This window comes from Piliocolobus tephrosceles, chromosome 14 (assembly GCF_002776525.5).
Source record: "Piliocolobus tephrosceles isolate RC106 chromosome 14, ASM277652v3, whole genome shotgun sequence".
Lineage (NCBI taxonomy): Eukaryota > Metazoa > Chordata > Mammalia > Primates > Cercopithecidae > Piliocolobus > Piliocolobus tephrosceles.
The window spans coordinates 84414640-84427060 of NC_045447.1; the positions used below are offsets into that span (position 1 = coordinate 84414640).

The 12421-nt window shown below is 41.6% G+C and overlaps 1 protein-coding gene across 1 annotated transcript in view; it reads right to left on the minus strand.

Annotated features, from left to right (window-relative positions):
- Window positions 1–1244: 1244 nt before the first annotated feature.
- Window positions 1245–12421, minus strand: part of KLF9 (Kruppel like factor 9) — a 30316-nt gene continuing 19139 nt past the window's right edge. The window contains exon 2 of the mRNA XM_023213255.2: window positions 1245–4664. Coding sequence (XP_023069023.1) covers window positions 4435–4664 — 230 coding nt within the window. The 3' untranslated portion in view covers window positions 1245–4434. The remainder of the gene's footprint in view (window positions 4665–12421) is intronic.

Genomic DNA, 12421 nt, shown 5'->3' on the forward strand with positions numbered 1-12421 from the left:
CACCCTATTCTATTCTCGCCATTATGCTTATCCCTATCTGAGAGTACATGGATAATCTGTTTACTTGCTATGTATTTCCCTCTACTAACAGAAGCTCCCTGAACCTTGTCTGTTTTTTCACCTTTGTATCCACAGTGACAACAGTGCCTGGCATGAATAGGTGTGCTCAATAAAATGGCTCAAATGAATGGTACACTCCAGTAAATCCCTTGCTGCTGTGATGCAGGCAAAGAAAGATGGAGGGTTGGATTCAACAGATCCAAATTTAAACACTGTTAGTGCCACTTATTAGATGTGCCTCTTGGTAAGTTATCCAATCTTCAATTTCCTCATCAGAAATAGGTACATAATAATAATTACCTACTATACAGAGCTGCTATAAGGATTACACGAGAAAAACCTAAACACCCAACACCATGACTAGTTTACAATAAAAGCTTAATTAATACGTAATAGCTAGTACAGTGGCCAGGCGTGGTGGCTCACGCCTGTAATCCCAGCACTTTGGGAGGCCGAGACGGGAGGATCACAAGGTCAGGAGATCGAGGCCATCCTGGCTAACACAGTGAAACCCCGTCTCTACTAAAAATACAAAAAATTAGCCAGGTGCGGTGGCGGGCGCCTGTAGTCCCAGCTACACGGGAGGCTGAGGCAGGAGAATGGCATGAACCCGGGAGGCGGAGCTTGCAGTAAGCCAAGATCACGCCACTGCACTCCAGCCTGGGCCACAGAGCCAGACTCCGTCTCAAAAAAAAAAAAAAAAAAAATAGCTAGTACATATCTGCATAAATTACACACACGCGTGCGCGCGCGCGCGCACACACACACACACACACTTTGATGCTTGTCTTTGCTTGGTCTTAGTTTCTACTGTCGAGCCAATGAAACCTGAACTTGTGTGTTCTTATTAATATCATATCTCAGGAGGACAATCTGAGCTTACAACTTTCTCTGACCAGTTCCTAGTATACCCTGCACAATTATGAGCTCTAAAAGCCTCTTAAAGTGATTCATCTCCCAAAATATAAATATTCCCCTCCAGCATAACATAATGTGACCTCTATTCCATCTACTTCCTCAGAGGTCTTGTATATACACACGTCTATATAAATATTGCGAGTGTTAAGAGGTACAGGGTAAAATCATCTTTGCACTCATCCCAAAATCCTGTGAACACAGGTTAAAGAAGTAACTTTCATTATGGTGAAATAGCCCCCTTTTACAACACATAATGGCTGGAACAATTCAGTCTTTATCATTTATTATTTTTATTTGGACAACATATATACATATGTACAAAATACCTACTGTCAGAATCCTCTTTTATAATTTCATTTGATTTACAAAAACGGGACAGCAAAATAACTTAGGTCACTAATACTGTACAAAAATAAAACTGATTAAACAGTTGTAAAGATCAGTATCTTACAGTGTTACAGATCATCTGTTGTGAAAGAACATCTCAATCTATCCAGAGTGATGAGTACTGTGCTAAATCTATCTGCAAACTGACGAACTAATCAGTTTCTGTAATTATAACTACCAAATAGAATTCTCAAAAGAAGCATGATGTGGAGCTAAACCTTAAAGCCAGGGCATCATTCCACAATGGTGAAGGGCTTTCTTCTTCCCTAACCAAGGAGAGGAGATATCTTAACTCTAAAACTATTAAATTTTCCAGAATATGACAACTACTTACAGTATTAGATAAAACAGCTTTTCTTTCGTTTTAAACACCTGCAATAGTCTTTCAAAAATTCAGTTTGGTTAAAAAAGTAAACAAAAATTACTATCCTGCATTTGGATTTTCATAAGTTAAATCCATGGTCTTTTTAATATAAAAAGTAATTGTTTCATAGTTTTAGTGTTCAACGAACTCTAGTAGTCCTATTTGAACCATATCTTGATATAGTAAATCTAATTAGAATGCTGGTTCCTGTTTTGTGACATTTTAAAACAGGATGTAATCACAAAGAATAAAAAGTATTGAGTTTATACGTTACATTACTATAACATATAGGAGAATATCAAATGTGTGTTTGTCAACAACTTGAAAAGGCAAGTAACAACTTTTTTGGGAAGTAAATTGTGCATTTTTTTAAAACAAGTTGCTGCATTTATATCCATCTAAGTGCTTGACAAAAGCCACATATAGATTTACTCCTGAAACTATAAAGATTGTCTTTCACTGACTTTGCTTTGTTTTCTTTCATTTCTTTCTGTGAGGGAAAGATGACTTTTTACAAGTTAGCAAGTTGCTAGGCAACCCCAAACTCCTCACTCACTAAAAGGCAGCGTGCAGAGTATCATAAGCAGAACCATTCCATGAGCTCAGTAAGAAATAGGCAGCCTAACCTATTTCGTATGGAAGAACAGATGTCCTTAAAACTTATTTTGGACACAGAAATTAAAATTTGGTTTAAAATAAGTGTTTCAAAAATCTGAAACAGAGGTAGAAAGTGTTCTTTATTTTTCCTGACATGTTTTCTCATGAGAAAACACTTTCCTTTTTATCCCATGGACTGCTCCCAGTCCCTAATGTTAAAAGCAGTTCTCTTTATAGAACTACTAATACAACTACGTTGGTTAAACAAAAAAACACCGTGCTAGTGATGGCTGTTGTATTGGAAGTTGGAGTCAGCCGTGACCCGCGCCCACTGCAGGAGCCCACACTGATTCTGAATCAGAAACAAGTATGTGTCAGGTGAAATAGGTAGGCACCCTATGTTTACACAACACATTTCAGAGCACAAGTATAAACTAGAGTGCACCATAGCTCCCTGTTTTAAATATCAGATAAAATCATCAGAAAGCATTACTTCTGAAGAAAAAAAAAAATGTAAACATTTCCCCCATGATCACTGCTGACTCCCCTCATTTGAGGTCTTTTCTTAACTATGAAAACTCAGTTCACTTTTCTGGCCTCGTAAAGGCCACAATTAAGTTTTCAGGTAAATGGCATATATGGATGTAGTGGTTTCAGCCATTATAGACACCTAGATACAAGATATATTAGTGGTGAGGCTATTGATGTAAAAGATACAGTGATGTGATTTCATTCGTAGTATTCCATGTTGCCTACGTTCTCCAAAAGGGACGATTTTGCAGAGTCTCCTCTGAAATCATCGTGGTATTTTCCCTTGGCGTTCACGACTTATAGGGGTTGATTTTTCTGTTCCTATTTCAGCTCCCTTTCCTTCTACATAACTCTTGCACCCGAGAGTGGGAGTTTTGTAGGAACACAGGAAGGAGACCAACAAACCCTTTTCACCAAAAACTTCCAGATCTCATTACTATTATGCACACATTTAAATAAAACCCAACAGAGTCAAAAGCTCTCTCCCCTAGTGGCATTAGGATACAATAATACAATAATGATGTTAACTAAAAGCATAGGAAAATTTGGAAAAGTTAATAGAGTTAAAATTCTGTTGGTTCTTTTCTTTTTCTTTTGCGAAACACTACCCTCCTTCTCCTTCAGCATCTGTTGTGTGTATTCTGCCCTCACATCTCTGCCACGATTTCTTAGGGAAACATGTATATTGTAAAATAAGCAGATTATAACGTGGTGCCAAACAGAATGTCTGCTTCTATCCTCAAAGCATGTATTTAACTTATTCATCCTCTGCATTAGAAAATAAAAGTGCAGCTTATGTTCAAAAAGTACAACTCATACAAAGCAAGGTTTAAAAGTTCTGTACTTAGTGTAACCTTTCAAAGGTTTGTCTTGATTAATATAAATTCAGACTCTGCTTACCCATTGACTATAAGTAACTGATTTTTGTTTTCAAGTCTTTAGATGACAGATCATGCTGGAGTAGATGTGCTCTTGCTTGCATAAAGACAGCTGTGCTATGGCGGTTTTTTTTTTTTAATCTCAAAAGTTAACGTGATTCAAGAGAGTGGTTTTGCTAAACAAACTGAAGCACACTCGTCATTACATTAAAAGGTAAGAAAACAATTCTGAGAGACAGCAAGCATAAGGGCCCAGAATCACTGTGCGAGGCCACAGGTCAACTCACCCAGTCGGACATATGTACACCAGTGTTGAATCTTGAAAATTCTACCCCAGTCTTGGCCTTACCCCCCTCCCCCCCCCCCCCCCCCTCCCCCCCCCCCAAAAAAAAAAAAAAGGAAAAAAAAAAAAAAAAAAACCAAAAAACCCAAAAGCATTCGCCTTCCCTCCAACAGTCAGAGACGGGTTCAGAGAGTTGCCTCTTCAAGGGGACCAAGTGTTGTTGACTTTGATCTTAGGCTACAATGTGCTTTTTAAAAACAATGCAGGGAGAGGAAAATCAGAATACTGATCAAAGAGCAGTGACTTCCTGTGCCGTCGGTGTGCCTCTTCCGGGGCTCAGTTTTCACGCGTCTGCTTCCTGGGAGTACTTTTGTCCTTTCGGGGTCCATCCTTCCCTGGCTTCCACGGGCAGCACCTCACAAAGCGCTGGCCAGCGCCTTTTTCGATCGCTTGATCATGCTGGGGTGGAACTCGGTGTGCCGCCGGGCGTGCTTTGTGAGGTGGTCACTCCTCATGAAGCGCTTCTCACACAGCGGACAGCGGAACTGCTTTTCCCCAGTGTGGGTCCGGTAGTGGCGCGTCAGCTCGTCTGAGCGGGAGAACTTTTTAAGGCAGTCTGGCCACGTGCAGGGAAAGGGCCTTTCACCTAAGAGAAAGGAATCAGACAGGATACAGTTTAAAGAACATGAAAAAAATTCCTAAGGGCGGTCATGGTCACTAGTCCCCACGACTCAAAGGATAAATCCCTTGGAGATGACTGTCATGTGTCCCCCTCCCCAAAATCCCTATGTTGAAGCCTTAACCCCCAGCACCCCAGAAAATGACTGCATTTGAAGTTAACGCCTTTAAAGAGGCAACTGATGTTAAACAAGGTCATGAGGGCGGGCCTTAATCCAGGACTCATGTCTTTGTAAGAGGAGACGAGGACACAGACATGTGAAGATTAGGGAAGACGGTGGGAAAACAGCAATGACGCTACCATCTACAAGCCAAGGAGAGAGGCCTCCAAAGAAACCAACCCGTCCCGTCCCCCGCCTCCACCTTGGACTCCCAGTCTCCAAAACTGTGAGGAAATAAGGTTCTGTTGTTTCAGCCAGACTGTGGTTGTGTGTCATGGCAGCCCAAACTAATACAATGAGAAAGTTACTAACACTTCTAAGCAAATGAGCTTGCCATTTGTTCACCAATGGGTCCCTTGGAAATTATTTTTTCTGTTTTATTCCACACAATTGCTGGTTTCATAAATTCTTTCAAGAGTAAAAAAGCTGAGCCTCTTTGCTAAATTTCTTGGTGTCGTAGGATGGAAGAGAACTGGCAATGGGTCCAACCAACCTCCCATCTGGAGTGAGCGTTTCTCCCTCAGCTCCTGAGTGCAGGGTCCACTCAACATCTGGTTGTTCCTGAGCATCTCTGTCACATCTTTTAGTGATATAAAATCTGCCTTCCTGCAAAGGCCATACTTTAAGTCATATTGTCTTAACAGTAGAAATAAGTTTGTGCTGGGCGTGGTGGCACATGCCTGTAATCCTAGCACTTTGGGAGGCCGAGGCAGGTGGATCACCTGAGGTCAGGAGTTCAAGACCAGCCTGACCAACATGATGAAACCCTGCCTTTACTAAAAACACAAAAACTAGCTAGGTATGGTAGCGTGTGCCTGTAGTCCCAGCTACTTGGGAGGCTGAGACAGGAGAATTGCTTGAACCCAGGAAGTGGAGGTTGCAGTGAGCTGAGATCATGCCACTGCACTCCAGCCTAGGCGACAGAGCGAGACTGTCTCAAAAAAAAAAAAAGTTTGTTCCTTGTGCCACACATTAATCCTTTAAAAATCTGCAGATGTGTCTTTCTCTAATCTCTTCTCCAGTTTCCAAACAATTCCAGTTTCTTCCATATTCCTCATAAAAGACAAACTAACATTGTTTAAGCATAGAGCTAAGGGCTTCCTGTGCCCTTTTCACTGAATTCTCACAAGCACCCCACAAGGTTGCCCCACTTCACAGATGAGAAAACTGAGGCTTGGAGCGTTAGACTCTGTACTCAGGGTCACATAACTGGAAAGCAGAGTCATGAACTGGCCCTGTCTACCAAGGCCTGTGCTCTTGGCCACATGGCTGTCCTGACTCCTGGGGGTCCTGGTGGCTTGACAGCTTCCACATCCCTCTTTCCGATTGCTTTCCTTGGATTCATGCTAACGTCTGGGTCCCACTGAAAATGCAGCTAAGCCCTGCCTGCCAGATGTGATCAGGCCAGCATCCAGAACCTCCTACTGCGCCCCACCCCACAAGGTGAAGGCAGGGGAGGGTCTGTGTCCACATTTGGGGAGGACACACACAGGCAGACAAGCAAACGAGCTGTTGAAGATAAGAACCTCACTTGTTCCCCTTGTAAGTGACTGCCATTGCCCAGCTCCCAAAAGCCTGCCTCTGCCTACTCTTCACACCTTTCCAAGCACAGCCGACAACAGCTGCTGCATAGACAGAGGACACACAGGCTCCTGGTTTCCACGGAACTCTCCAGACACTCCTTGGCTAGGTGTGAGGAGTGAATATTTTCTCACTCCTGTCCCGGCCTTCCTGGAACCCATAGAGAAACTGCAGAGGCTGGGAGCTGTCCAGCGTGGTACATTTGAGTCATCCAAAATTATTCATTCTATTTTCCCCAGCTTCTCTTAACCTGTGCTGATGAGATGCAGAAATATGATAAAACAAAAAAAAAACCAACCAAATCTATCACCTTTGCAATAATCTATTCATGATGAAGGCTCTCTGCTGTCTTCTAAGCAGAACGATAGTCATAACAACACCCTGTACAAAGTACTTTTCGAGGAAACCCAATGCGGGTAAAATGAATCGGTAGCAGTTGATTCTCTATGTGCAGATCTACGTATAAACCCTTATGGGAACTCTGAGTTGAAAAGCTATGGCAGCAAAAGGCAATAGCAAACCAATGAATGCTGGGTCCTACTCAAGGTAGATAAGAGCTAGGGTTATTAATGCATTTTGATGCTCGGGGACGGGGCTGCAAAAAGGAAAAAAAAAGTCCCCCCTGAAAAACTCAACAAAGACATGAAGTTGAAAACTACACTTCTGCAACTTCTATTAGAGAAACAGCATTTTAACCCACTTCACCAGACCTTTGAGCAAAAGTCAAAATACAGATTGTTACAACCCAACAAGGCTGGGCTTCTTGAGGCAAAAACAATGTCATGTATGACGACTTTTGTCCCACTCATGGTGCCAAGCATTTGGTAAATGCTCAAACTTTACACACACACACACACACACTCTCTCTCTCTCTCTCCCCGCTCCTGGTCACTCACATTGATATCTGCTCAGATATTACTGCTTACTGGAGAAACCTGAGCCATTCCAGAATTAGACTGCAGTGAAGTCCTCTTTAACCCCAGTGAAGCAGCTATGGGGGAAATGTTTTTCTAAACATGTTCTATTAAAAATATAACAAGGGGTCAGAACTCATAGAATGGTAAGTTGCAAAGAGCCAAACCAAAACAAAACAAAACACCCTCTCTGCTCGGTCCTTTTTGGAGCCCTTCCTCCACGCCTTTCTGATGTGGTGGGGAGGAGAACAATGAAAGGAAGAGCTCAGTGTTTTCTCAATGCTTGTTAAGACAAAAACTCATTAGAAGTGGTTTTCTTGGAGGAGTGCTAATGTGGCTTAGCCTCCTCACTGGCACGGTACTCATTTCTTTCAAGTGAGTCATGAGAGGAGGGGGTTCATTTAGTTGAGGGGATCTGTGTCCACCACGGGGAAAATGGAACAGAAGACCATTCAGCTGTGGGCTAGGATTGGAAAAGAAATAAGATACCCTCGCTGTGTTCGGAAGATGGCTTTATAGAAGTGATCGTGGAAAACTGGCATGAAGCCATCAGAACAGGAGAACTATTAAATTTCTATGCTTGTGACTTACATATATTTCAAGTGTAATCAGGGTGTGTTCCCACTGAATTCACTTTCGATCTAGCTGACAGTGATACTCTCTTGACTGCCCCTTGGAGCTATCATTTTGTGATGGTTCTCATTGCTTCTAATCCAAGTGCTGTCGTTGACCTAGCATCCTTATCCCTGAAGTGTTTCACAGAGAGCAGAGAGGGACACCCACAGAGCCCCAAGAAAATCTAGAGCCAATAGAAGCCTTCGTTAGGCTCATGTAACTTGTATAATTCAAGTTTACCGTTTTTGACGCATTTAAAAAAGATCTGCTTGGAAGTGAGTTGCTAGTATAAAAGGCCCGGGATCATTTTGATTTATCTGGCATCCTTTGGAAAATCTTTAAAAACTTTTTGGTCAGTGATCTAAATCAGGGGCTAGCAATCCACATCCCACTGGCCAAAACTGGCCTGCCATGAGCTAAGAAAATGTATACGATTCTTATATTCGGTTTTTACCAAGTGGTTGAAAAAAATTAAAGGAATATTTCATGACAGGAGAAAATTATATGAAATTAAAATTTCCTTGTCTGCATATAGTTTTATTGGAAACAGCCATGCTCACTGGTTTAGTATTATCTACAGCTGCATTTTCAAAACAGCAGTTGCCCACAGAGACTGTACAACCTGCAAAACTGAAAATATTTACTATCGGGCCCTTTTGTCAAAAGTTGGTTGATTCCTGATCTCAATCAAAAGACTTGAAGCCGGGCGTGGTGTTGCACACCTGTAATCCCAGCTACTGGGGATGAGACATGAGAATCGCTTGAACCCGAGGGGCAGAGGTTGTGGTGAGCCAAGATCACGCCAGTGCACTCCAGTCTAGGCAATGGAGTGAGACCCTGTCTCAAATAAATAAATAAATAAATAAATAAATAAATAAATAAATAACAGAGGACTTGAACTTCTAACTAGCGTACACCAGAATTTGTAAATGCAAATGTCTTCAGGAGCCAGACACATAAAAAAAAGGTCAGGGGCAGGGTGGGAACAGGTGCATTCAATCATGGATTATAATGGATTCCATGGTGGGCTGAAGGGTGCTTCCCCTACTTAGGGGCATTCAAGTTCAACATTATAAATTATGGTGCCACCCAGTGGTGTGTATGCAGGCTGGATTCTGCTTAGGGACCTACAATTGGCAGCCCTTTGAAAAATCTCCCACCTTTTTAACACAGTGGAGAGTTTGGATCTAACAGGCCATGATGTTTAATCTAACATCCCGGCATATAAGTTAATGACAGTCATATAATAAGGCATTATTTAGAAAATGATAGATGTTTTGCACTTAAGAAAGCATGGAATGGGGAAGTCACAGGTAGACAAGAACAGAATTAAGGCTGAATGGGACCAGAGATGATCTGCAGAGGAGGAGAGGACTGGCCTAGAGAGACGGCGACTCGACCTTCAGCTGGCAGCCGGGGGGAAACCAAGTCAGGCCCTCTCTTTGAGGCTCAGTGCTAAGGTCTAAAGGAGAATGGTCATCCTTCATGCCAAACAAACCACACAGCAATGCAATTATCAATTAGAGGATCTTTAGACCTGTCTTTAATATTAATGAGAGAGTTACCATCCTCCTGGGAAAAGGGGAAAAAGTACCCAACAGTCTTGTACCACTGCATTATTTCTGACCTTCACAGGAAAACACACCCAGAGGCAGTGACACAATAAACTCCGCTTTACTGGAGCACAGCTGTTAACAGCACAAGTTTCTCTGAGTTCTCATTATTTATACACCACTCCCCGCCCCTTTCAGTAACAAGCTAAGCACCTCTCGCTGACTGACTCAGTTCAGGGTATAAGATAAATGTGATCAAAAAAGCTACTGAACACTGCACACAATGTGTAAAAGGCTTTCTTTGCAGAGACAGAGCAGGCCTCCAGAATTCTCCTGGGCCTACGGAGGGTGCGAGAGCAGCGGACTGGGGCCCCTGGCTTTGTGCTTGCCTCCTTAGCACAAAAGGACACTTGCTGCTTTTGAGAGGGAGCCTCCTCAACTGCTGATTAGTTGATGATGCCAAATGAAGCCTATTTTTTTGTGGGCAGTCCTGAAATGAATGGAGGTGAGATCTCCATAGAGAAGACAGAGGCCGGGCCCTTGGCAAGTGCCAGGCTTGCTCACTGGACACAGGCAACCCTCCCCAGGCTCCCTGAGCTGTCCAGGCTGCCACTGAAGTCCTGCCTGGGGTCAGGGAGGCCTACCATCTGAATGTCGTCTCTTTCCTACCTGGTTCTTCTCATCTTCCCTGCCCCACCCAAGTACAGGGATGGGTCTAACTTGAATGGAGGCAGGAAGGTCAAAAATACAAAATCGAAAGCTTCCATTGCATCTAGCAAAAGTAAACCAATCTGGTAAAAGACAAATCTAAGGGATTTAGGCCTCCTTTTCAGAAGAGAACTCAAAAAGTGCCAATTAAGCATTAAGGTTTCCTGCAGATGTACAAAATCAAGTCTTCTTTTGGAAGAAAAATAACGCTCAGCTGCTCAAGATGGAGCACTTGAACACAGAAGTTCAAGACCAGCCTGGGCAATGTGGAGAAACCCCATCTCTACCAAAAATACAAAAAATTAGCCAGGCGTAGTGGTGCTTGCCTGTGGTCCCAGCTACTTGGGAGGCTGAGGCAGGAAGATCACTGGAGCCCAAATGTTGAGGCTGCAGTGAGCTGTGATTGTGCCACTGCACTCCAGCCTGGGTGAGAGTGAGACCCTGTCTCAAAAAAAAGAGTGGTTTCTGATTGCAAAAACAGCACTAAGATTCCATAGATAAAAGAATCATTTGGGCTAGCTGTGTGGCTCACACCTGTAATCCCAGCACTTTGGAAGGTTGAGATGGGAGGACTGCTTGAGCCCAGGAGATCAAGACCAACCTGGACAACACATTAAGACCCCAACTCTACAAAATAAATGTAATCTTCAAAAGGATAATTTGATATCATTAAATCGTACTGATATTCCATTTAATAGCTCATACACACACACACACACACACACACACACACACTATCATATACACACTCTTATCATGTACAAAATAGTATGTGATAAAATTGAACAACCATCCCTAATAAAAGCTTTCAAGAAAATAAAATAATTCCTCAGCAGGATAAAAGATCAGCTCTGGAACCTTTCCTCGGCAAGGTCAACAGTAAAATAAGGGTAGTATTACTAGTAAAGTCTAGCCCAAAGCATAAATGGACACCCACTCCCATTGCTATAATTTAACATTTTCCAGGAAATACTAATGAGTGCAATTAGATAAAATAAGAAGTAAATTGAGAAGAAGGGGGCTTATAAAATAAGAATTATTTGCAGTTGACATAACTTTCTCTTTGAAAAAAATTCAAGATAACTGAAAAATCTAATCTAAATTAAAAGTGCATTCACAGGTGTAACTATACAAAAGAGCACTGGTTTTCTTATATGCTAGCCGTAACCAGTCAGAATAAGCCTAACAATAAAAGTTCAGGACCTTGGTGAAGAAATGCAAAAGCCTTGATGTAAAAGAAAATGAACAAATGAAATGCTCCCCGTGCCTCTGAATGGTAAGGCTCAATGGTGTGAATACGGCAATTCTGTACAAATTCATCTATGAAATTAACACGCACCATAAGAATTTCTTTTTCTAGAACTTGACAAAATTATTTCTGAAGTTCATTTGGAGGAATAAACATGCCCAACTTGCCAAGAAAATTCTGCAGAAGAACAAATAATAACTGAGCACTTGCAACAGTAGTTATTAAAATGTATTATTAAAGCTGTAATAATTAAGATAGTGAGATAGCAGCACAGGAAAAGACAAATCAGTGGAACAGAGTAGGGTCTGAAAATAACCCTAAGAATCTATAGAGATTCTGTACATGGTAAATGGGGTATTTCAAATCAGTGAAACAAAAAATGTTTAATTCAGTAAGTGGCTTAGACATCAGGTAAAAGAAAAAAAAATAAATCTTAATCCCTACCTCATACTTTTCACTCAAATGATTTCCAAATGGGTTATAAATGTAAATGTAAAAAATAAAGCCATAACGATAAAACAGAGGTGAATATTTTTAGAATCCTAGAATGAAGAGACTTTCTAAACATGAAACCAAAAGCAAAATCCTACTTGAAGAATAGTTCTGAATACGTAAAAATGTTAAAAATATATATAGGTAGAAAAATTTAAGAATCAAAATAATAAATGAATAAAAGAAATTGTAGCATATGACAAAAGGTTAAAATCTGTAACACAGAAAAGACTTGCAAATCAAAAAGAATAGCCCAACTTAACAAAAGTGGGCAAGGATGCAAATAAATAAATTATAAAATAAGAAATACTGGCCAGGCGTGGTGGCTCATGCCTGTAATCTCAGCACTTTGGGAGGTCGAGGTGGGCAGACTGCTTGAGCCCAGGAGTTTGAGACCAGCCTGGGTAACATAGCCAAACCTCATCTCTACTAAAAATGCAAATATTATCCAG